Below are 21,868 nucleotides of genomic sequence, written 5' to 3'. Positions count from 1 at the left end.
CCATTGATCAGTATTTAATACGTTTTAGGTCATTTCTTTTTATTATTTATTCAGCAATTTGACTTAATGGTCATGATTTACTACATTCTGCTGGCATGTTTTTATTAGTTTGTAGCAGCTCTATTTTCATGGCCTGTAGAGGGCGACGCCGCACCATCAAATAAAATCCCTCACAGCTGGCTGGTCGCTCTCTAAAGATGTAATTGTGAGAGTATGGACTGATATTTTCACCACAATACAGAAAGACACAAAAAAAGAAGAAAGAGTACCACCTTTTAAAAGATGTTTTTATTATCTTATTAGATTATTGAGATATGTTTTCTGTAATGAAAGTATGCAGTTTATTTATTTATTTTTTTTAGACAAATTCACTTCTTTGTTTCCGTGAAGCTCTGATGTAGCATCTTTTGATTTCTGTCTAAAAAATATAGACATTTCTAGGTTATTTTCTGATTTCTGTCCAAGAAATTCTAATGAAATTGTATATTTTCTTCTGATTTAACTGTAAGTTAAACCCTTCTAGTGATTTTTTTTTATGTGTGTGTGTCTGGCTATCTGGTGTTAAAATGTTCTGTATATTTCAACTGGACAATCTGCAGAAAACCCAACTAAAAAAGCAGATTACCACCTGGATATCCAATACTTTAATGTGTTTATACTTTTTACATCGTACCCAAAAAATGTGCCTCCTCTTACATTTTGCATGTTTTTTTCAAATAAAACTTTTAAGTGTCAATCTTATTGGGTAAAGGATGTCTCCTACAGGAACAGTTTGTATCATTGTGGTGAAATCATGGCGTTTTTGGGGCTCTTATTCAACTCGCTTAGATCTTTGAGTGTATCTTAGGGATGTCACATATAAAATCTCTTATCTTTAATGTAGAAATTTTAACATTAGAAATAGACATTTACTTTGTACTCATGACTTTGCTGTACATCTTGGGGAAAGGCTTTTCCATATAAATCATCATAAACACAGGAGAAGCTCATTTTGCCACATGATCCTGCAATAGGTAGAACTTTAGCATTCTTTAACATCAGTGTGGAGGAGTTTTACATTCCTCGTCAGGAAAATTACTTCAGTTCTCTTCAGTTTTCAAACTTGAGATTTGTTCCTGCTATTTTAAACTTCCCACGCATCATGTCAGGCGAGGCCTTTGCCTCCACTGGACTCTGTTCTTGTTCATCAATTCTGTTGCAGATTGGCTCCTTTGTTTTGCGTCATGAGCATCACAAATACTCCATTCTGGGCCAGAGCATGCCCATTATAATCACTCCTCCACCTCCAAACTTCAAAGTTGATAATGAAGAGTTCATGCAGGTGTGCTTTGTTTGGTTTTGCCAATTATGAAGCTTTTTGATGGTCAGACAGCTCTAGCTTGGTGTCATCTGTTAATAGAGCGTTATTTTACAAGTTTTGTGACTTCTCTGGAGAGACTTTTAGTAGCCTAAGCTGCGTTTTTGAGAAATTAGACATTTTCCTATGCAAACCAAAACAACAGATAGCCATTTTCTAAACACATCATGTATCATTTGACATGCGGTTGTAGGTCTGGAGGTTTTCAGATGGTAATTTAGATTTTTTTTTTTTACCATTCCTCTGAAACAGGAGTCTGCGACCTGCAGCTCTGGAGCCTCAAGCGGCTCTTTAAGCCTTACACTTAATAACTTTGGCTCAGATTGATAAAGAACCAACTAATATAAAAAAATTAAACAACATTAATATGTTTTTTTCATGGAATAAATATAATGGATGTCCACACCATGATACTTGAAGTACCTCCAATGTTTTTGTAGATCTAATTTTGCAGGTTGGAAACGTTACATAATTTTCCCACACCCAATCTAAGAAAAAAAATAAATAAATCATTCTCTTCTTGAAAAAAAAGTTGTTTTCTTATTTTCTTAAAATAAAAGTAAAATTGTGGTTCTTTTAGTAATTACAACAAAGTTGCAACAGTCGATATTAATCAACAATTATGCGTTTTCTCTTTTCAAAACGTTACGTAACATTTGCGGCTGTGAAAGAGTTGCTTAGCCAAGGGACAAAAATGGCTCTTTGGATTGTAAAGGTGGCAGTTCTCTGCTCTGAACTCTCCACAACGTCGCCTTTTGCTAAACCTGCTGAGACGTTCGCTGCTGCGAATATCGGAAACTGTGTTAGAAGTTTTCTCTTATTAGTTTCCCCCCCCCCTCTTTCAAAGTGGTTTTGATCTAGTTTCTTGTTAAAATATTAGTACACTTAAAATAAGACAGAACAAACTTACAAGTAAGTAGCTTTTTAGCAAGATAGAGGAGCTTGTTTTAAGTTTTTTTTTTTTTTTTAAACCTTAATATTGATTTAAAAAAAGGTACTTGCTCCACTGGCAGATGTTTTCACTTACTGTATATCATGGGAAAAGGGTTTACTTTTTAAATCAATTTTAAAGAATTGTTTAAAGAAGAAGCTCTTATATCTTGCTAAAAAGCTACTCAGAAGTTGTTTTGCCTTATTTCAAGTATACTAAGATATTTGCAATGGAAACTGGACCAAAAATACGTCATAAAATTTTACTTTTGCTGTTAACTGACCATAAAATGCTCACTTTTCCAAAGATTTTGCTGATGTTTGTCCTACTTCCCACCTCCCACCTATCAGCAGCGTCAGGCTGCTGCTTTGCTTTTCATCCAACAAAAATGGAGAACCGGTAGTGGCAGTATCATGCAGTTGCTTTTTCCTTTCAACTCCCAGTTTTTAAACCATGTAGGAGTTTCTAGTGTGACACAAATAACTCATGGCTCAGTCTACCTTTAGTGGGGAAAAGGTGACTGACTCCCCACTAAAACGGAAAAGGCTCAGTCTGTTGTTTTTGCTTGTTTACTCAAATATCCTCCATTAGTCGGCTTTAATGCTAAGCTACTTTGCGTTGTTAAGCTGTCACTGACAAGTGATTGCCGTTGTTTAACCAAAAAAAAAAAGCAACTGTGGCTTCTTATCAGCTATTTTGAGGGAGGCTGCCGAGAGCATTGGCCCTGAACGACCAGTGACAGAGAGAGATGAGTGAGAAGAAAGAGAAAGAACTGCACTTTTTACAAGCGGTGAGAAGAGAGGCAGCGAGAGAGTTAAACTGGCTCGCTGCGTGGAGAGGCAGGTGCCTCTGTTGCTGTGCTGTGTGTTTGTTTTTGTAAGTGAACGTTTGTGTGTGAGCGAGGGCGCCTTCGGGGCAGACGCATGTTGTGTAGCATGTGGGCGAAAGTCTCAGTGGAGAGACGAGGACCCTTTTTTTTTGTTTGTTTGTTTGTGTTGACATATGAGGGTGTGTGTGTGTGTGTGTATGTGTGGGTGTGTGTGTGTGTGTGTTCGCGTGTCTATATGAGATGAGCAGGGCAAGACACGTTGATGACATTAGCGACCACCATCACGCCAGCAGCACCTGACGGATTGCGTGTGTGCTTCCTCGCCACGGCAACCTTCTTACCACCTCACCACCAACACCCTCCCCCTCCTCATCCTCATCCTCTGCTGCTAGGCAGGGTATAGATGCCTAATGCACTCTACCTCACCACTGGGGCCCACAAGGGGAGTGGGAGGTTGGGGCAGACACATATATATAGACACACACACATACATGTGTGAATCCGTCTTGCTTTGATGGTGGAGCCACTCGCTATAGCGCTCGGGAGTATCACGCACATCTAAATAGTTTGTCGAGATGCGACCGTCTTTATCTTCTTGCCTTTGCATCGCTCGCACTTCCCCCTTCACCAAACTCAAAAGGCGCACGTGCAAACAAGCACTAACCTTTGTGTGACACCGCCCAGAGGGTAACCATGGCAGTAAGAAAGACAACCTCTGGCACCCTGGTCTAACTGTAAGACTCAGTAGGTCTTACTGCGCATGCTAAAGAAGCGTTAGCTTAAAGTGTTGCAAATATTGAAAGTTGGAGCAGCATCAAGTGTGCATATGGTAAAACTGTGAAAAAGATCACTAAAACGGATGAGGAACATTTTGTTATAAACTGTTCTCCATGAGCATAGTTTATATTCAATGCATTGATCCAGTGAATGCAGTTGCAATGCGATGCAATCAGTAAAAAAAAACTCTCTAGACGAGTTTCATCTTTTCAGTTTCACATTCATGATGCACCTTTTTCTTTGGATTTGAACTCCCATTAGATCTAAAAAAATCTCCACAGGTTTTTCTGACTGTTATTGCCAAACTCTGTTAGCGTGACAGAAATATTAACAGTTTTATTAGAAATAATAATAATAATCTAGCATTTATAACCCCGTTTTGTACCCTGCCATTACTATTTTGGCACACCCTGATTTTGTTAGATTTACACAAACAGTTTTGCACCTATACACTCAATCCACTGTGGGTTTGCATATTTAGCTAACAAGATAAAAGGACGGATAATCTGAAAAATGCAAAATTCTCACGCTGAATTAAACTGAAATGTTTAGGACAGTTGACCCTCACAGTACCTCTGAGTGACCTCCTGCTTATTTAATGAAGACTCAAAATGGCATTCCCTTGCAGACGACTGAAAAGATTATAGAAAATGCATTTAAATCATCGGTGGTCCAACTGGAAACAAAACCTCTCTGCTGAAGGGAGCCGTGGTTGGTGCAACTTGCCCCATGGCAGAGGGCTTGTTTTAGTGTCTTGAAACCAAAGTACATTAAAGTATCAACCTTCCCGACCACTCAGGTCTTCTGGTTCTAGTCGACTCTGCATCACCAGAACCAGAACCAAACATGGAGAAGCAGGGTTCAGTTTCTATCCCCCACTAATCTGGAACAAACTTCCAGAAAACTGCAAAGATGCTGTTCCCTTAAATGGAGGCTAGAAACCCCACCTGTTTATTTTGTGTCTTGATACAAAACAACTGGAACCTTGATCAATATATTTGATCTATATTTGCTTTATAATACTGACAAAATGTAATGTTTATTTCTGGTTTTAAATGGTCACTGTACTGTGTCTTTTTGGTGCAGAGCACTTTGAACTGCCTTGTTGCTGAAATGTCCTGTGCAAGTAAACTTGACTTGACTGTTTTTTGGGGGGTTTTTTGTCGTAGTTGAGGTTCTCAGAGTCACATAAGGTCCTCACTGGACCAGTTTTCCCATCTCATGCTTGTCCTTTTCTCTCTCTGTAGGTGCACAATGAATTTGTGAGGAACATCGAGAACACTTCGGAGGAGAGCTTAATACAAAAACTGTCTGAGAGCAAAGGAACAGGCAAGGAGAGGCCAGGTAAGGCAGGACTTTGTTTGTCCCGACACTGAAAACAGGATGACCACACATCCTTTTGAAGTCTGAAATTCATGCATCTAAAATGAAGGCCTTAAAATGTCTTAAATTCATTTTAAGAAATGTAAGTTGGCCTTACACACGTTAATGGCAGGTCTTAAATGTTGTTGTTACAGGACAATTTAATTTGGGATAGTCTATGTTTTATGTTTGTTGTATTTTTTCTCGCAGGATTTTTCTGTCAGGCAAAATTTTGAGTTGCACAGAAACGTCTTCACTGCGTTTTGCGACGCCATGCAGGTTGAGGCTATCGCTAACTAGCTGCTAATATACTTTTTGCTAGGTATCTGGTTAGCTTCTTGGCATCCGTCATTGTGCTAAGTGCAAATGTATCCTCGGTTGGCTGTTTTTGTTTTGTTTTGTACATTTCCGTCGTGGCACACGTTTTCAATTTCATTCATAATCGTCTTAACAAAAGTCTTGAATTTGAGTTGGTGGGACCTGTGGAAACGTCGATACGGTTCTGAGCGGGGCTGATCCTGCCTTTCCCTGATGGGAGGGGCAGCATGGAGAGGGGCAATTAGACGTTAGAGCAGGCCATCAGAGGCAATCATAGTAATCTGCTGTAAAGGAAGGCCGGCTCGGCATTCCAGCAAGCATGTGACACGCTCGCAGATTAAGCAGGCATTACCAACTTTTCGGGGAGGTCAGAGCTCGACAATGGCTCTTGTGTAAACTTTGCCGTGCCACAATAATCAAGGGAATACTTGTCAGTTTTCTTTGGCATTGCACAGTCACTTGCCACTCCGTCACACACACACACACACACACACACACACACACACACACACACACACACACACACACACACACAGAAATCCGACTGAATTAACTCAGTCACTATAAACTATTTCACCTCTACTGAGGCCTATCCTTTGCCGTTTGGCGTCTGAACTGGTGTCCCGTTCTAGGAGTAACCTCACCAGTCCCTCTTCCTCGCACTCCTATTACGTCAGGTCACAAGCACAGAGGCCTCACCTCTGCTGTGGTTGTGTGTACACAAACGGTGACCCCCGTGTCCAAACACTTGGTCCAACAAGCGGCGGGGCCCTCATTTGTTTGGACAGCGGATTTAATTGAGGTTGAAAAAATCGGTCTGAAAATTCCTCCCCGTATCAAGCTGTTCATTAGGGATTGCACAGCAGCTCCGGTCCTGTCAGGAGAAATAAGCCACCCTCTCCGATGATGAAATAGCTGAACGGATGGCCAGTCCGGGGCCTTTTCAAAGAAAGAGAGAGAGAGAACGAGGGGTTGAATAAACTTTCTATTGCGGAAACAATCCTAAAGTGACACGCTGCGAGGTGGAGTGGAGGGGGGGATTTTAAAGAGGTCGGACTGTTCAACGATATCCAGCTGAGCTGTCAACTGGCAGTGGGCCAGACACGCAAACTCTTCCCCGCCCCGCCCTTCTCTCCTGCTCCCTGTGCCATGTGAAGCATATGCAATTTAAAAAACCATCTTCCACTCATGCGTGACCGCCTGCCGCCCTCGCAGAGCAGCAAGAAAAGGAGCCATCTTCCCCTGTATAAACACTGTTGCCTGTCTGTTTGGAGGAGCTTAAACAGTTCCTAATGTCTGTCCAAGTTTGGCTAATGTCCACGTGTGGCTGTTTGGACTTCGCTTGCAGCGTGTGCGTAAATATGGTCAGATGGAAAAAGGAGTCGCTTCCCCGCCCGGTTCTGACTTCTATTTTCCAATCCTTCTCGTGTCCGTTTGGTATCTTTGTTAAGACACATGATGCATTGAAGAGACAACCAAAAAAAATTCTTTTTTTTAAATACTTTTCATAGCAAAAGAGTGCTTTTGGGCGCATAATCTGATCCACATTTCAGGCGGAAGGGAAAACCAAGAGTCTGGCCGTTCATGAAAAATTGCCAAAACGAACATTGTTGTTGTTTTTTGTACTTTTGTCGTTTGAGTGGACAAAGATGGTGGTGGCGGCGTGATTCTGTGATGGCACACTATGTCGAAGAAAGTCTGGTCAGATGAGATTAAGGTTAACAGGTTTTAGTCCGACATCCTATGGCGGTGGTTGAATGCTTAAGATTACCGATTACATCATCCCCACATTGGGAAACACGGTGGTATTGGCATATTGCTGTGGGCATTAGGTCTGTCATGACAAACAGTTTTGTCTCAGTAATTATTGCGATTATCGATAATATTGTTGTCTTGAAACTATTTTCAAGTAACATATTGACAATGGCGCAAGAGAGCACGTTTGCTTGACCAATAGACTGAAATATCTTCCTGTTTCGTTCTTAAGTGTCAAACATCCAAAATAATCAGACAGAGACTCTGCACAGAGGAAAACTGGGTGCAGCTCCTTCCGACTTTTTGGCGTGGACATTCATGTTCCAGCAGCGTGAGCTTGCAGATTCCAAGCTACCAGATCAGAACTTTAAATAGATTCTCCAGTTGTTCTCTCTAACCCACCAACGCCAAAAGGCCTCATAAAAGTTCAAGAAACAACCTTATTTTTCTGGATAATTACAGCAAAGTTGTTGAATGATTCTTCAAACCGTTTTGGCGGTCGGTACGCCGCCGCCGTGCATTTGCCAGGGCCGAGGAAGGCCCGACATCGCACGGCAGCGTAGATCGGTCATCTGTGTCCTTTATCCACTTCACTTGGCGTGATGCGTGCCTCTCGTGACTCGCTGCCTCCTTGCTCTTCACTCAGCCCCGCGCGCGCCAGACAATGCGTCAATCCCGCTCGCTACCGGCGTCCTCCGGGGAGGGCACATGGGCCCTCTGCCGCCGTGTACGTTTTGAGTTGAAATATCATTAGCTTTGTTGTTTTCAGGTCAAGGCATGTTAGTGTATCAGAAAAACCGCCAGAGGGGTCCTGCCCTGTCTTCTTCTCTTTCTGCTTCTCTCCGTCTCTCTCTCCCTGTGTCACCCCCTCCTGCTCATCTTGCCGTTTTGTCCTCTCAAGATTTCTAAAGCGTGCGGCGTATTTGTGTCTGTCTGGCTCGGTCGCAGACGAACCGTCCTCTGGATTTTGCCCGACTGTCGCGTATCCGCATCGCATGTCCTGCCTCCAGTTGTTCTGTTTGTGAAAACTGTGCGAGCCTCTGTGCGCCTCGGCCCTTTTGAAAAGCCTCGGTAAATCTGTCTGGAGTGACAGATGAAGCGCGACGATGGAGGGGCAGCACCTCGGGGGCGAACTTGCATTATTGATGAGCAATAAATCAAGTGTGAACCGAGTTGTTTTTAGCAGTTTTCTCACCAGCTGATTGATGTATCCAAGTTAGCAAAAGAAAAAGTATTTTTGTGTTGTTGTTTTGCAAAAATAAATCCATGGCTGGTTGTGCGACATCATAGCTATTAGCTAGAAGAGATTTTAAGACATGTCCGCGTACTGCTTGTTATACAGTACTAAAGCATTCGTACAGTCATATTCCTAGAACCTATTTAAGTTTTTTCTCATATTACGAGAACAAACTAGTGTATTTTATTGGATTTTATGTTGTGTTTAGAAAAACACAAAGGTCTATGTGCTTGTGAACAGAAAAGCAAATGATACACCGTGTTGTGTTTTTTCAAATAATGTTTTCTGCTTCTTACGAATAAAAAGTTTAAAAAATGAAATGTGCAGAAAGTATTCATTCCCTCCTGTGACAAAGTGTCTGCACGCCCTTCATAAGTCTTAAATTTATGTATCTTAAAATAAGGTATTAAGATGTCTTACATTCAGGACATACAGGACTTGCGTTTTGTTGTAGCAGGACTATTTAATCTAGCATATTCTTGTATGTATTTTAAAAAAAAAATCTGTTTTGAACTTTTCTGTCAGGCAAATGTTTGATGTCTTCATTGTGTTTTATGACTCTAGGCTAGCAGTAACAAGCTAATGGTATATTAGCAGCTACATTACCAGTTAGTCGCTGATAACACACCCTTTGTTAGTTGGCTAGATAGTTAGGAAAAAGCTGTGTTATCAGCTAGATACCAGTAATGCTAGCTGTTTTTAGCGTGTGTGAGTGCAAATTTATTGCCAGTTGCCTGGTCGACATTCAGTTTTGCCACTATCTGCCTTCCAACCCATACGAGCTTAGGTGCATATAAAAAATTTTAAGTTAGGCTCTATAGGGGTTTAGGCTGTAGAGAGCACAAAGCTGTTGCTAAGAGCCACAACAGGCCCACAGGTTTTCTATTGCTTGATAGTACTACAACAGGATCCCCAACCATATTTATAGATTTTGTTGGTCTTGTATTTCATTCAAGGTGGCATTATTAAGGTCTAACAGAGTTCTAAATTTGACTTGCAGTTTCCAGGTTTTTCAGATTTAGATTCAAACTTTTCACCCACTTTTTTGGCAAGACAGTACAACTTTAGTCAGGTTGAATGGAGAGCGTCTATAAACGTCCATTTTCAAGTTTTGTCTCCAGTTTTCAATTAGGTTTAGGTCTTTGACTAGGCCATTCTAAAATATCAAGCTGTAAGTTAGACCCTTCCATGTTAGACCTGGCTGTATTTTTGAGATTGTTGTGATGCTGGGAAGTGAACATCCATCCCAGTCTCCAAGCCTTTTGCAGCCATTGATAGCTTTAGCTTCAGTCATCTGCCTGTCAATTCAAATTTGCCTATGAAATGTTTTCCATGTATTTGTACTCAGCCCTCTTTACTCTGATACCCCTAAATAAAATCCGGTAAATTCAATTTAATTCAAATGTCACCCAGCGGGTGAATGGAGTATATCTCATACATTGTGAATGCAACTTGTTCTGCATAGCAGCACATGTTTATTCATTCAGACTTTGGGGTTCTGCGCAGGGCGCAGCTAAAGGTGAAATGGGCTTTCCATAAGCCACAGTAGCTGATTTATCCATGCAGCTTTAAATACTTTGTCTACATATAATCTTGTGCTTTTTTTTTTGTTTGTTTGTTTGTTTGTTTTTTGTCTCGTCGTAATAGCATTAAGTTTGCGTGTCCCAGTGCAAGGTACATTTAGTTCCCGCTTAGCGTCTTGTCTGCTGCGAATGCCGAAGCCGCTTCCTGCATAGCAGATTCGTTTCTAATTGCGTGGACTTCCAGGTGGCGGCGGCGGGTGGCTGGGTGGGCGAGGGAGGGAGAGGCTGTGTGTATCTCTCCGAGGAAAACTGTGTGGAGTTGTGTCGTGCTTCGTGTCAACTGGAGGCACTGTTACGTCTCTGCGAGGGCCACCAGACGCACAGTTGACTCTTACTATTGACCCTGTCTGCCCTGTGGGATCAGCCCGGCTCTGTTTGTGTACACATCCTGCATGGCACGCCAGGCTCCATGTTGTGTGTCTGCGCTGTGTGTGTGTGTGTGTGTGTGTGCGTGCATGTGTGTGCGTGATCATTGCGTGATGCACATTCATAGCAGTCACAGTTGTGGGCCATTGACCCTTCCTGTGCCAAATGAACCTAAATCATTTTGTTTTTTGTCTCATTAGGACCCATCGAATTTGAGGAATGCAACACGGCCATCGCAACAGAAGGTAGAGCTCCACCTGAGCGTTTAAAGTGAAGTATAGGAAGTTAAAAAGGGGCTTGAAATGCTTTGTTTTGCTTTTAAGGTGCCAAACCCAGAAAGAGGAAAACGTTTGGCATTCCCGGCCGCAGGAAAGACAAGGACACAGACTCGACGTGAGTTTGGGCTTCAGTTCCCAGCACAGTTTGACCGGTTTTATTCTTTCTCTCTCTCTTTTTTTTTTTCATGTCAATGTTGCCTTTTTGTCTTTCAGTGAGTCGACAGAAGTCGAAACTGCTGTGAGTATAAAGTTTATTAAAACAGACATTAGCTGCACGCTTGATCCCTTGGATCTGTTTCATGTCGGCGCGGTTGGTTATTTTGACGTCAGACTGCAGGAGGCGGAGCAGACTATCGTTCTTTTTCTCCTGCCATGTGTTACTCCGCACTTCCCAGCCTCTCTGCCCCTCCCTCCCCGTCGCTTCCCTCCTGTTTGTTTTGCACATTTGCTCATTCATTCATCCATTTCTCTCTGTTTGTGCACGCAGAACACTGCCAATGGTGCTCCCCCAGGATATTACGGCTCCATAGACATCCAGAACGCTGTAAGCAAGCTAACGACCCCACACCTGCCGTCTCTGTTACGCAGCAGCAGCGTAAATCTATACGCCGATGGTGTTTTCAAGTACATTTCCAAAAATAGAAAACGACAACAAAATCATATCCTTGTGAATACAAAACATAAGGTTTATAGACGCCATTTAGAGATGCTTAATATGAAAGTGATAAAAATTCTATTCTTGAGATTTTGATTCTTATTTTATTTTTTTTGTTGCTCCAGTTATGCTATCCGTGGACGAATCCAGAACTACTCCTTCAGAAGTTTTAAATGGTCATATAAATACTCTTCTGTGTTACGTCATTCAATATTTTTTATGTGTGTACATTTTTATTTACTTATTTGCAACTGTAGGTTATTTATAGAAAGATAAGGTTTCACATTATCTCAGCAATTTTGAAGAAATCATGATCGAGGGCTTGAAAAATGATTCCACATTTGGAGACTTTGAAGAGGAAAAGCATGTTGCTCAAAATTCTGATTAAAAAAGTGAATGATAATTTTAATAAAAACATTAGGTAAAATTTTAAATTGAAGACATTGTGTAAATAAGTCTAACTATTCCATCTCCACAAGAATTTTCAGCGTGCACCACTTTATCAATTTCTGGCATTATTCTGGCGACAGTACATAAAGTTACAATTTTAATAAGGTTTTCAAAGATTTTGACATTTGTATTCGCAGGGACTAATTAGAGAAAAAATGTAATAGGTTATATAGGCAATATTTTACATGAGCAACACATCTAATTATAAAGAACTCTTATTTTGAAATTCAAAGAAAATGTATAGGGCTATATGTTTTATCCTTTACTTACAAAAATTGGCTGCATCATGCAAAAGGTTTTATAGACACATCCCAACTTTTCTACTTTAGTTTGTCACAAGAATATTCCAGACCTTTAAGGCTGCTTCATTGTACAGAAATAAAGCTTTAGTATATAATAATAATTATTTAAAAACTTTTTTGTTTAGTTAAAGTTTCTAAATAATTATTCTCAATAACTACTATCTGAAGATTACATTGCTATGACTACTTTATGAAGTCAAATTGTCAAAAATGCTAAAAATAGTTTTAAAAGTTTTTTTAAATTTTGCACCAGCAGAAGAGTAGAAATAAGTTTTTGTTTTCAACTTTCAAGCTACATTTTTGAGTTTTTGCAGTGAAGCAAAGCCAAAAGGTAAAAGTTTTAGGACATCATAACAGCTCAGAAAATATTTGTTAATTTTTTTTTTCCTTTGCATTTTAAGTTTCTGAGATATTTAAAAAGTCCTCACTTTGGAAGAGTTTGTTGGTTCTTTGTTTAGTGCATAAATAGAAAGTTTTTCAATTAAGAATATTTGCTTTAAAGCACTTAGCAAAAACCAAAATAAATTTTCTGATTATTTATCCAGTACATTATGATCTCTCCAGGCATTCAACACTTATTATTTGATTATTTATAGTGAATTGTTTTTTATTTATTTATTTGAAACATTTCGTTCTTATTTTTAATTTTTTTTTTTTTGTAGAATGTGCCTCAAGTCGACGCCGAGGGATTCTGCATCAGACCAGAAGTGAACGAAAACCATATCCTTTATTTCTCCCCCTACACCTTCATTCTGGCGTGTTTGTTTGGCGTTTTTTTTTCATTTTCTTTAACTTGTCTCCTCACATCCCAAAGACAACTCCTTCTACTCGTCCAGCGACTCCGAGGACGAAGACGAGCCCAGGAAGTTCCACGTGCAGATCAAGCCCGTCCAGCCCAACAACGGCACGCATCAGAACCGGGCCAACATCGACGAGCTCAAAGCCTCCATCGGAAACATCATCCTGTCGCCCTCCGCCTCGGTACGGGTAACATTTCGCACGAGCTCTGTCTGCACACCGACCTGTTGATCCCGCTGCTGCAGCAGAAGTTCACTCTGCCTGTGTGACACTAGAGGGCAACAGGGGAACACCTAAAGTCAGACCCAGAGCATGGGAACAGACTGAAGCGCTCAGTTTGTCTAATGCATTTTGTTTAGATTAGTAATATACCATATGTAATTTTGTCAACATGCCGCACCATCCTCCAGTTTACTAAATCCCCTGTCCACTCTTGGTCCGTGTTTTGTTTTTACTATGGATGTGGTTCAGCGGGAATCGACTTTGTTTTTATTTTCTTTTACTCCTACGGACTCGGGTTCCGTTTCACTGCTGATGTCGGCGCCCCTCGACCTCACGCTCGCAACGCTTCGCTCGGATCTGCTCTCACGCCCGTGGCAGCCCCTCGTCCAGCTCCTCGTCCACTCTCCCTTCACTTTGCCTCTGAACGACTCTCTAACAAAAGTAGCTGCAGTCGTTAAAGTTTAAAGCCACTACCGCTTGTGTGCAAACACCGCATCCTATGTGTTGGTTTGCCTGCATGTGTGGGTGTGTGTGCATTGTTGTTGTTGTAGAGCAGGCAAGTCTCGTGAAGGAGCCCTGGTGTGTTTTACTAGCCGTGCTCACCGACTGATCCCTAAATGAAAGTTATGGCATCTTCATCTGCTCTTCAGCCTCTCTTTCCCTCCTGGCTGTTTGAAGTTTCTTCAGCGTCTCTTTGTTTGCTTTCTGTCGACACCCACTTAGTTTCAACAGGACTCTGCTGCGGTTTTGTGAAAACGTAACGGGGATCAGTTCTTTAATTTCTCCTAGAGATGCCGAGACCATTCCGGGTTTTTTTTTTTTTTTTGGAGGCTTGAGCTTATGATTCTTTTTGGGGGTTTTTTTGTTTCTTTTTTCTCAAAGAGCTATAAGTTTTACAAAAAAATAAATAAATGCAGCATGTTATTTGGGAGTTAAAAAAAAAAGGTCTAGGAGACTGTGCATCAAAGTCTGTGTTCCAAGCATTCATTAATTTTTTATTAAACTTAAATAAAGTGAATCAGAGTCGGTTGATGCGTTTAAAGACCAAAAATGGTGGGAATTCCGGGTTTTCCAGAATTTAATGAGCCTGAAATAATTCTTCTGGTAGGACGACCACCCGCTATACTAATGAAAGTGCAAAGTAAAAAAAAAAAAGGAAAATAATGAAAATAGTAAATGGTTAAAATAATGTTTCAACAGATGCTGGAAGTTGATATATATATATATTTATATATATATGAACTTAGGAAAAGGAAAATATATCTGATTTACTGAACCAATATTTAACCCACAGAGTAAATCAGGAGAAAATTGTTCCAATTTTCTTTCTTCTTTTCTTTCTTTCCTTTTATTTGTATATTTTTGCCTCAGGGTTATAATGCAGAAGTCACAGAAATGTGCTGTAGTTTGTTCCATAGACAATCAGTTTTGAACCCAACAGAATAAAATTCATCTGTGCATATGTTTCTAACCATATCACAAGTTATAAAAAAAACAAAATGTTAATGTGTTCACATGCCGAAAATGGTGGGATTTTTTTTTTTTTACGCATTAAATGACTAGTAAAATTAAAACGAATTGATTTTAGTATTTGAAAGGCACATCACCGATCGGTGCAGAAACATAGTTTATTTAAAACTGGGACGACATGCCAAAACAAACATTTAGCTTCAGCTAGTTTCCATCCTGATCAGGTGAGTTCATAAAAATCAAGGCAAAGTGATTCATACTCACACATCCGAGGGAGTATTGTGGCATGTGTAATTTTCACAAATATTTTCCCTTTACAGAAGAAATTGGTGTGAAAAGTAAGTTTCTCTGTAGAGAAACATATATATTTTCTAACCCTTCTAATTTAATTTCTTTTAAATCAACATTACTTTCGGTCATTAAAAAAAAAAAGAAACAATACTTTGGAGCGCCGTGTCGTACTCGCCATCCTTTCTTCCTGTTCCCATTTATTTCTGCTCGCTCTTTCCTGTTTCGGAACCACAGAGACATTTTGAATTAAAGTTCAAACTTTCATCCAAGGTGGCGCAGCGTAGTTTCATCTGGAGTGAATTATTGGGCGCTGTTCTCAATTTTTTTTTTGTTGTTTTCTTTCTATTTTTTTCTTTTCCTCCCCTCTCGCTGCTCATTTTTCTGTCTTTTTCATTTCTTCTCCCGTTTGCTTCTCCCTCCGTGGCGTTCCCTTTATTGAAACAGCAATGGAAGTCGTGTGAGCGAGCGAGCATAAGTGTGTGTGTGTGTGTGTGTGTGTGTGTGTGTGTGTGTGTGTGTGTGTGTGGCCAGCAAGAGCTGTAATTGAACCCATTTGCCGCTTAGCGCCTGTGGGACTAAGCCCCGGCCTCGCAGCTCGACGGTGGTTAAACGTTTTGCTGTGTTCCTTAAACCCATTTTGTTTCTTTTTCTCCCCTCCGCCCCCTGACAGCTCCTCTAACCTTTCTTCTTCTAAGAAATGGCTTTTTTATTGAAACTGAAGTTGCTCTCGGTTCGGTCAGCCGGCCCCCCCACCCCCGAGATCATACCTTGCGTATCTTGTGTTTCGCAGCAGGACGTGGCAGATTTATATCCCAGGGAGAGAGAAAAAAAAAAAGGCTCTGGGAAGGAAGTTGGTGAAGTGTCGGGGCCACGCTCTCCGTTGTTCCCGACTGATCGTTGTCTCGGCTTAAATACACTGTTTTCAGCTGCCGAGTTCTTCACCCTAGGTTTAGTGTCTGGTATGTGTGAGTCCGGAGCGGTCCCGTGATTTACCGTCTTTAACACTCAAGTGGAAACTTCCCGCTGCCGCTGGGAGACAACTCACGCGATCATTTTCACGACCTTAGACATATTCTGTGCACATTTTCAGCCTGATATATCATGTTGAGACTTCATGAATACTTTAAGGATATAACATTTGGAGTAAAAGATGTTTCAGGTTCAACAAGCGGCTTCCTGAGAGACGATCTACGACCATTGAAGTATACTTGAGTGTTGGTTTCCAGCTTCTTCAAATTAAATGAAATTGGTGCCAAACGTTTGTGCAGCAAAAATGTTTTGTTTGTGCCGCTATCATTTCAGAGATATTAGTAAATGTTTCCAGAGGTCATCAGAGGTCAACCAGCCACCCCACATCTACAAAATCAAGCAAATTTGGTGTCAAGCAAGCGTGCTAGAAATAAATAATTTCCATCCGTTTTGTTTGATCTTTTTTAATGTGTGTGTGTGTGTGTGGGAGGGAAGATTGACCTCTGGTGACCTCTGGAAACATTTGTTTTTTCTTTTTTAATCTTAAAAATTACAATGAGACAAACAAAACTTTTTGCTGCACAAAGGGAGCGCAGTTGATTGACGCCATATTTTGTTGCAATTTTGTAAATGTGGGCTGGGTGGTTGACCTCCGACGACCTCTGGAAACATTCAGTGCTGTCTTTAAAACGATGGCGGCACCACGGAAAATTGGTGCTGCGCAAGCGTTGGACGCCAATTTCGCTTAATTTGAAGATGATCACTTCTCCCTTATACGTCTATTTGAAGCTTTATATTGGTTTGGAAAAGTATTCATACCTTGTGAACTTTTGCACATTTTGTCTTGTTATAGCCACAAAAGCTTCTTGTGTATTTTACAAAGAATTTCTTTGAGTTACAGCAACGCAACTGTGAAGTGAAGAGGACAGAGTTGTCCAGTTTTTGGGGATGACGGGGTAAATTCAAGTGAACTTCATTACAGACTTCAGACTGCAATGGGAATACGACCACAAACATTCAAACACAGCTACAGTGGACTGGTTGAGAGCCTTGTGTTAGAACGTCCCAGTTAAAGTCCAGACGAGCACAGACAGGGGTTAATCCATTCTGAGTGAGCTTGAGAAGTTTCTTTAAGGAAATTGGGGAAACATTTCAGCCTCTATGGATGTGTAAAGCTGGTAGAAACACCAAAAAAAAGACTCAAATTTAAATCAAAGTGTTATGAATACATTTTCCAAGCCACTCTTATTGTTTTCTACTTCATTTTTTTTTATTTTTATAAATATTCACTTTTTTTATTGTGTTTTTTCCAGGGACAAATGCGGAGGAACCAGTCCAGTAAGTAGTTTTTCTTTCCCTCTAACCTTTTTATGTCTTTGTGTTTCTGGATTGAGAGGAACAACTCTGGCTGCATTTTCGTTGGCTCCGGTTGTTCCTTAAGAAGTTTTCTGTAGAACAAAATTAATAATAAGAACCTCCAGATATCAAGCCAACACCAACATATTCCAAGAAAAAGCAAATAACCACCCTTTTTTTTTCTATAAATGTCATGCATGAGGGATGTTTCTCCCCCTACAGGTACAAATAAGACTAACTGTTTAATCAGCTGGATGTTTTGACAAGTCAGAAATTATCTTTCGCCTTCAGTATTGTACCTTCTGGTCAGTTTTTTAAAAATGTGGGAATAAAAGCGTAAGAAACATCTGCAGCACAGAGCCATGCAGCAGAACGCACAGCAAAATGATACGTGAAGCAAAGCAAACTACCTCGAGTCATTGTTTATATACATATATATATATATATATATAAAATTTTTTTTTTTTTCTGTTTTCGCTCAAATGCAAACTCAACCTTTTCCCGTTACTCATGACTAATCTCCAAAAGTTCTGCGATGGACCTTGTTTAATCTAGATGAGGGACTTTTGGAGCAGCAGGTTTAGACTAAATCTTTCCAGACCGTGTTTCCGGTGTGTGACGCGCAGGCCGTGTGTGCGCACGATTAAAAAGGATTAGCAACGTCAGATGCCCCTAAATATTTGGAATACGGGAAGAATACAAGAACAAAAACAAAACATAAAAAAAAAACCAAAAGTGCACAACAGGACAAGGTAACAGGATTGTTTTGTTTGACCCGTTAAATCCTCGACATCTGCTCTGCAAAGCTCTGTGTGACGAGTTCAAAGCTTGACCCGAATGCCAACCAGACAAAAATGATAAATAAAAATATTAGAACATGTTGGATTATTGACTTTGGTAAACATGTGCATCATGTCTATATATTTAGTGATCAGAGTGATTGATAGATTTTGTGTTTAAAGTGTTTAAATAAGATTTACAGCTATTAAAACTGTTTTTGCGTGTGTGTGTGTGTTTTTAGCTCCTAGGCTCAAGTTATATTTTTACTATTTTTCTGCAATTTCAAGAATAAAACGAAATGGTTAAAATTGGTGAATTTGCACAAGGCGGTTGCATTCAAAGATGTATACTCTACATACGCTCAGGGTTTACTGGAGTATCTACCTTAAGATCTAAGGCTAAGGGTGAGTATGTTTTAACTACAGTCACTGGCCAGCGCCTCCACCTCTCCTCCCTACTCCACCCTAAATATCAACCCTCATCTCTATCTCCTTAAGGGAGCCTCTCACACTGCTTCTGCAGCCAGCCAACCTCCCTGTAGCTGCTAACATCACTGATATTTATGTTTTTTTTATCCCTCACTGCAAACTTTTAGTGTCCTATTTTGACAAGTTTACTCACCTGAATGTCTTTAATTTTGGGTTCTCTTCTACCTCTGGCGTTTATTGATACAGTTCCGGTCAGAAGTATGTATCCACTCGTCACGGATAATACTTGTCATATAATAATAATAATTTCCAGGGTGGAACGATTACACAACAAACAGCTTTTAATCTGCTGTGGGTTCACGTGCATCTCTTTTTACATTTGCATAAATCCCACGTTCCTCGCGCGGCCATCGACAAACTCAAGCTTTAACGGTCGTGTAATCGTTCCATCCTGAAAATAAAAACGATTCGAATATTAAAAATGACGAGTGTGTGCAAACCCCTGCTGTTCGGGTTACTAGATGGAGCTTTGAGAGAAGTTGTAGCGCTCTGGAAAAGCGGTTCCAAATTAACCAGACGCCACTTTCTGCATTGATTTCCACTTGCCAAATCCAACCCAAACCCGCGTTTCAAAGCTGCTCCCTCTGTATTAAAACCTCAGTAGAACTCGGCAGATTAACACTTTTGCAGTACTTTGATGCTATGGAGTTTTAATTTGTGACGCAGACGTCATTTATTTCAAACGGTACCAGTCGGAGGTTTGGAAACACCTGAATGTTTCGTAACTAGTTGCGATCCGACCTTTGACTTGTACAGCGTTTCTCTAACTCTCAGCCAGAGGTGGTGGCTTTCTCTCATGTTTATGTTTCTGGTTGAAGGTGAGACGAATGAAAATTGTTCTTCTTTTCTCTTTAAAAAATCATAAAATTATAAAAAAGTTATTCATTTCCTCGCAAATTAAAAGACTTCTGCTTGTGCTTGTCTCCCCCCGCAGATGACGAACTAGCAAAACCCAGAGGGTCAACGCCATTCGAGTGAGTCGGAACATGACGGATTCCTTTTCGTTTTGTGTTTAGAACCAGAGTGACATTGTTTGCACGGTGCTTTCTGACTCACTAAGCGTTGAGTTCTTCGTACATTGACGTGATTTGGCCGTGTTTCTGTTTGTCTCGGCTCTGGCAGGCTGAGCAACAACGACCTTCTGTCTCTGGATCCGCTGAACTCTGCTGCAGGAGTCGGGTCCTCCTCCTCTGTGTCATCCACAGCAGGTTAGCCGCAAAACCCCCCGCCCCCAAAAAACCTCAAAACGTCCTGTACCTCGAGAGTTTTATTTTCCAGCAGAAAATGATCTTTAACAGACTATCACTCTCAGTATCACTCACAAAGTTGAAATCAGAAAGCAAAATGAATCATTGCTACAGCCAAATTCCAAGACAGAAGAATTGTGGTCTGAAGAAAAGAAAATGTAAAATTTTCTTTCATTTTTACACTCCGACCATCAACCTTTTTTCAAATTTCCCCATCTACAGCTTGAATAGCAGGGCACTACTTTACTTTTTCTATGTCTTCTAATAATAAACATCCACACTTTGTATGAATTTTATTAGTTACCGAACATGTTTCTCATGCTTTACATGCCCCACACTGGCGTTTAAACAGAGTGGCATTAGCAGTGACCCGTTACCCAGGTTAAGCATAATCCACAGTTAATTGGCACCTCGTCGGGGTCAGAGGGTGGGATATAAAGCCCACAGGCGCATATGTTGTCAAACAAAGTCTCATTACTGTCAAAGGTCTCGGCTTTAAAGTCAAAAAAGCATCAAAAAGTGCTTCGATTTGGATTCCTGACCAGAAGTAAGTGTCTCGGTCTACAGAGAGGCTGTGTTAATATCGTAGAACACACACGGGCTCCTGAAGTGTAAGATGACCGAATTATTTTATTTTTTTCTTTTAATTTAAGTGTATTTGTACAATAATGTTGCAATATGGGTTTATATTGTACATTGCCTTGATTGTTTTCTCAATTATTCCTTCTTTTTTTTTGGAGTTGACGTAACGTTTGTTTTCATGTCCCTCTCGCCTGTTCTTGTCAGACCTCGCTTCTGTCTTCTTTCCAATCCCTTCATCTCCATCTTTTCTGATGAATGACTCTGAGGTCTTTCTGCCAGAGGCAGCAGGTAAAATGTGTGTGCCTCTCTGTCTTGAAGAGGAATATTAACCTGAACGTGAGCCATTCATCAACAAATCACTTCCATGTTTATGTTTTATCTTAAAGTTTGGTTTTCTTTAGTTCCCTTTTCTAATACAGAAGTGCTCTTTCCTTCAAATCATTGACAAAATGATATTCTGCCCTTTGCACGTTATTAATAACAAAATAACATGTTTGTTTTACTTTTGGACAGTCTTTCAGTAAGCCTGTGGCTCCGGGTTCATAGAGATTGCATTACGCCTTTGAAAAATAAAACTTACATGTAATAGTTGCTGGAACTGAAGATAATAGGGTGGGTATTTCAATATTGTGAGTCAATAAACTCCCACTGAATTTATTAGAATTTGTGAAGTAAAGGTACGTTATCACGTCTCGGCGTTTTTTCCTTTAGAAACACTGGCAGCATGTAAGGCTGACGATAGTTAGTTAGATAAACTCTGGGTTCAGTTAGCAAGCTAGCAGTCTGCGTTTTGTAGATTGGGTTAGCAAGCTAGCAGTCTGCGTTTTGTAGATTGGGTTAGCAAGCTAGCAGTCTGCGTTTTGTAGGTTGGGTTAGCAAGCTAGCAGTCTGCGTTTTAAAGGTTGGGTTAGCAAGCTAGCAGTCTGCGTTTTGTAGGTTTGGTTAGCAAGCTAGCAGTCTGCATTTTGTAGGTTTGGTTAGCAAGCTAGCAGTCTGCGTTTTGAAGGTTGGGTTAGCAAGCTAGCAGTCTGCGTTTTAAAACACCTGTGAGTCTAGCCTTCTAGCTTAGTAAGTATACTTTTTAAATAACATTACCTTGATAACAGTAATATGAAGCAGTCTTTTAGTGTCCACTCCCTGACTCTCCACACAGTAGACTTTCTGTCATGTCAGAATGTCTGTTCGTGCATCGAAACAGGTAATGGAGGGGCGAGGGCAAGTCTGCTTAAGAATTAACACATCCATATCACCTTCCTTTGCATCTGAAAAGGTAGCATACACATTTCAATCTCAAATTGTCCTGGCAGCCATGGATTTAAAATTTTTTTTATTTTAGATATGTCCAAAAGAAATTATTAGCAGGGAGTCTTGCAATTGAGATGCAACATTTGTGCCACTGCTTTGGAACTAATGCATGTGTTACTCAAATGTTACAACGATGAGCTGGAAGGATCCTAATCGGTGT

General features: G+C 40.5%; 1 protein-coding gene across 5 annotated transcripts in view; it reads left to right on the top strand.

Annotated features, from left to right (window-relative positions):
* fcho2 (FCH and mu domain containing endocytic adaptor 2) overlaps positions 1-21,868 on the top strand; it is a 75,666-nt gene that overhangs the window by 40,229 nt on the left and 13,569 nt on the right. For 2 of the 5 annotated variants that reach the window (XM_028026565.1, XM_028026564.1), the window contains exons 8-18: positions 5,142-5,238; positions 10,716-10,760; positions 10,839-10,908; positions 11,007-11,031; positions 11,281-11,337; positions 12,863-12,920; positions 13,006-13,187; positions 17,264-17,288; positions 18,452-18,490; positions 19,509-19,548; positions 19,697-19,782. In XM_028026565.1, coding sequence (XP_027882366.1) covers positions 5,142-5,238; positions 10,716-10,760; positions 10,839-10,908; positions 11,007-11,031; positions 11,281-11,337; positions 12,863-12,920; positions 13,006-13,187; positions 17,264-17,288; positions 18,452-18,490; positions 19,509-19,548; positions 19,697-19,782 — 724 coding nt within the window. Of the gene's footprint in view, positions 1-5,141; positions 5,239-10,715; positions 10,761-10,838; positions 10,909-11,006; positions 11,032-11,280; positions 11,338-12,862; positions 12,921-13,005; positions 13,188-17,263; positions 17,289-18,451; positions 18,491-19,508; positions 19,549-19,696; positions 19,783-20,607; positions 20,692-21,868 lie in introns of all 5 variants that reach the window. The other 3 variants (XM_028026563.1, XM_028026567.1, XM_028026566.1) reach the window with 3 other exon arrangements.

The sequence above is a fragment of the Xiphophorus couchianus genome, chromosome 8, assembly GCF_001444195.1.
Source record: "Xiphophorus couchianus chromosome 8, X_couchianus-1.0, whole genome shotgun sequence".
NCBI classification, from domain to species: domain Eukaryota; kingdom Metazoa; phylum Chordata; class Actinopteri; order Cyprinodontiformes; family Poeciliidae; genus Xiphophorus; species Xiphophorus couchianus.
This window is presented reverse-complemented; position numbering and strand designations above follow the sequence as displayed.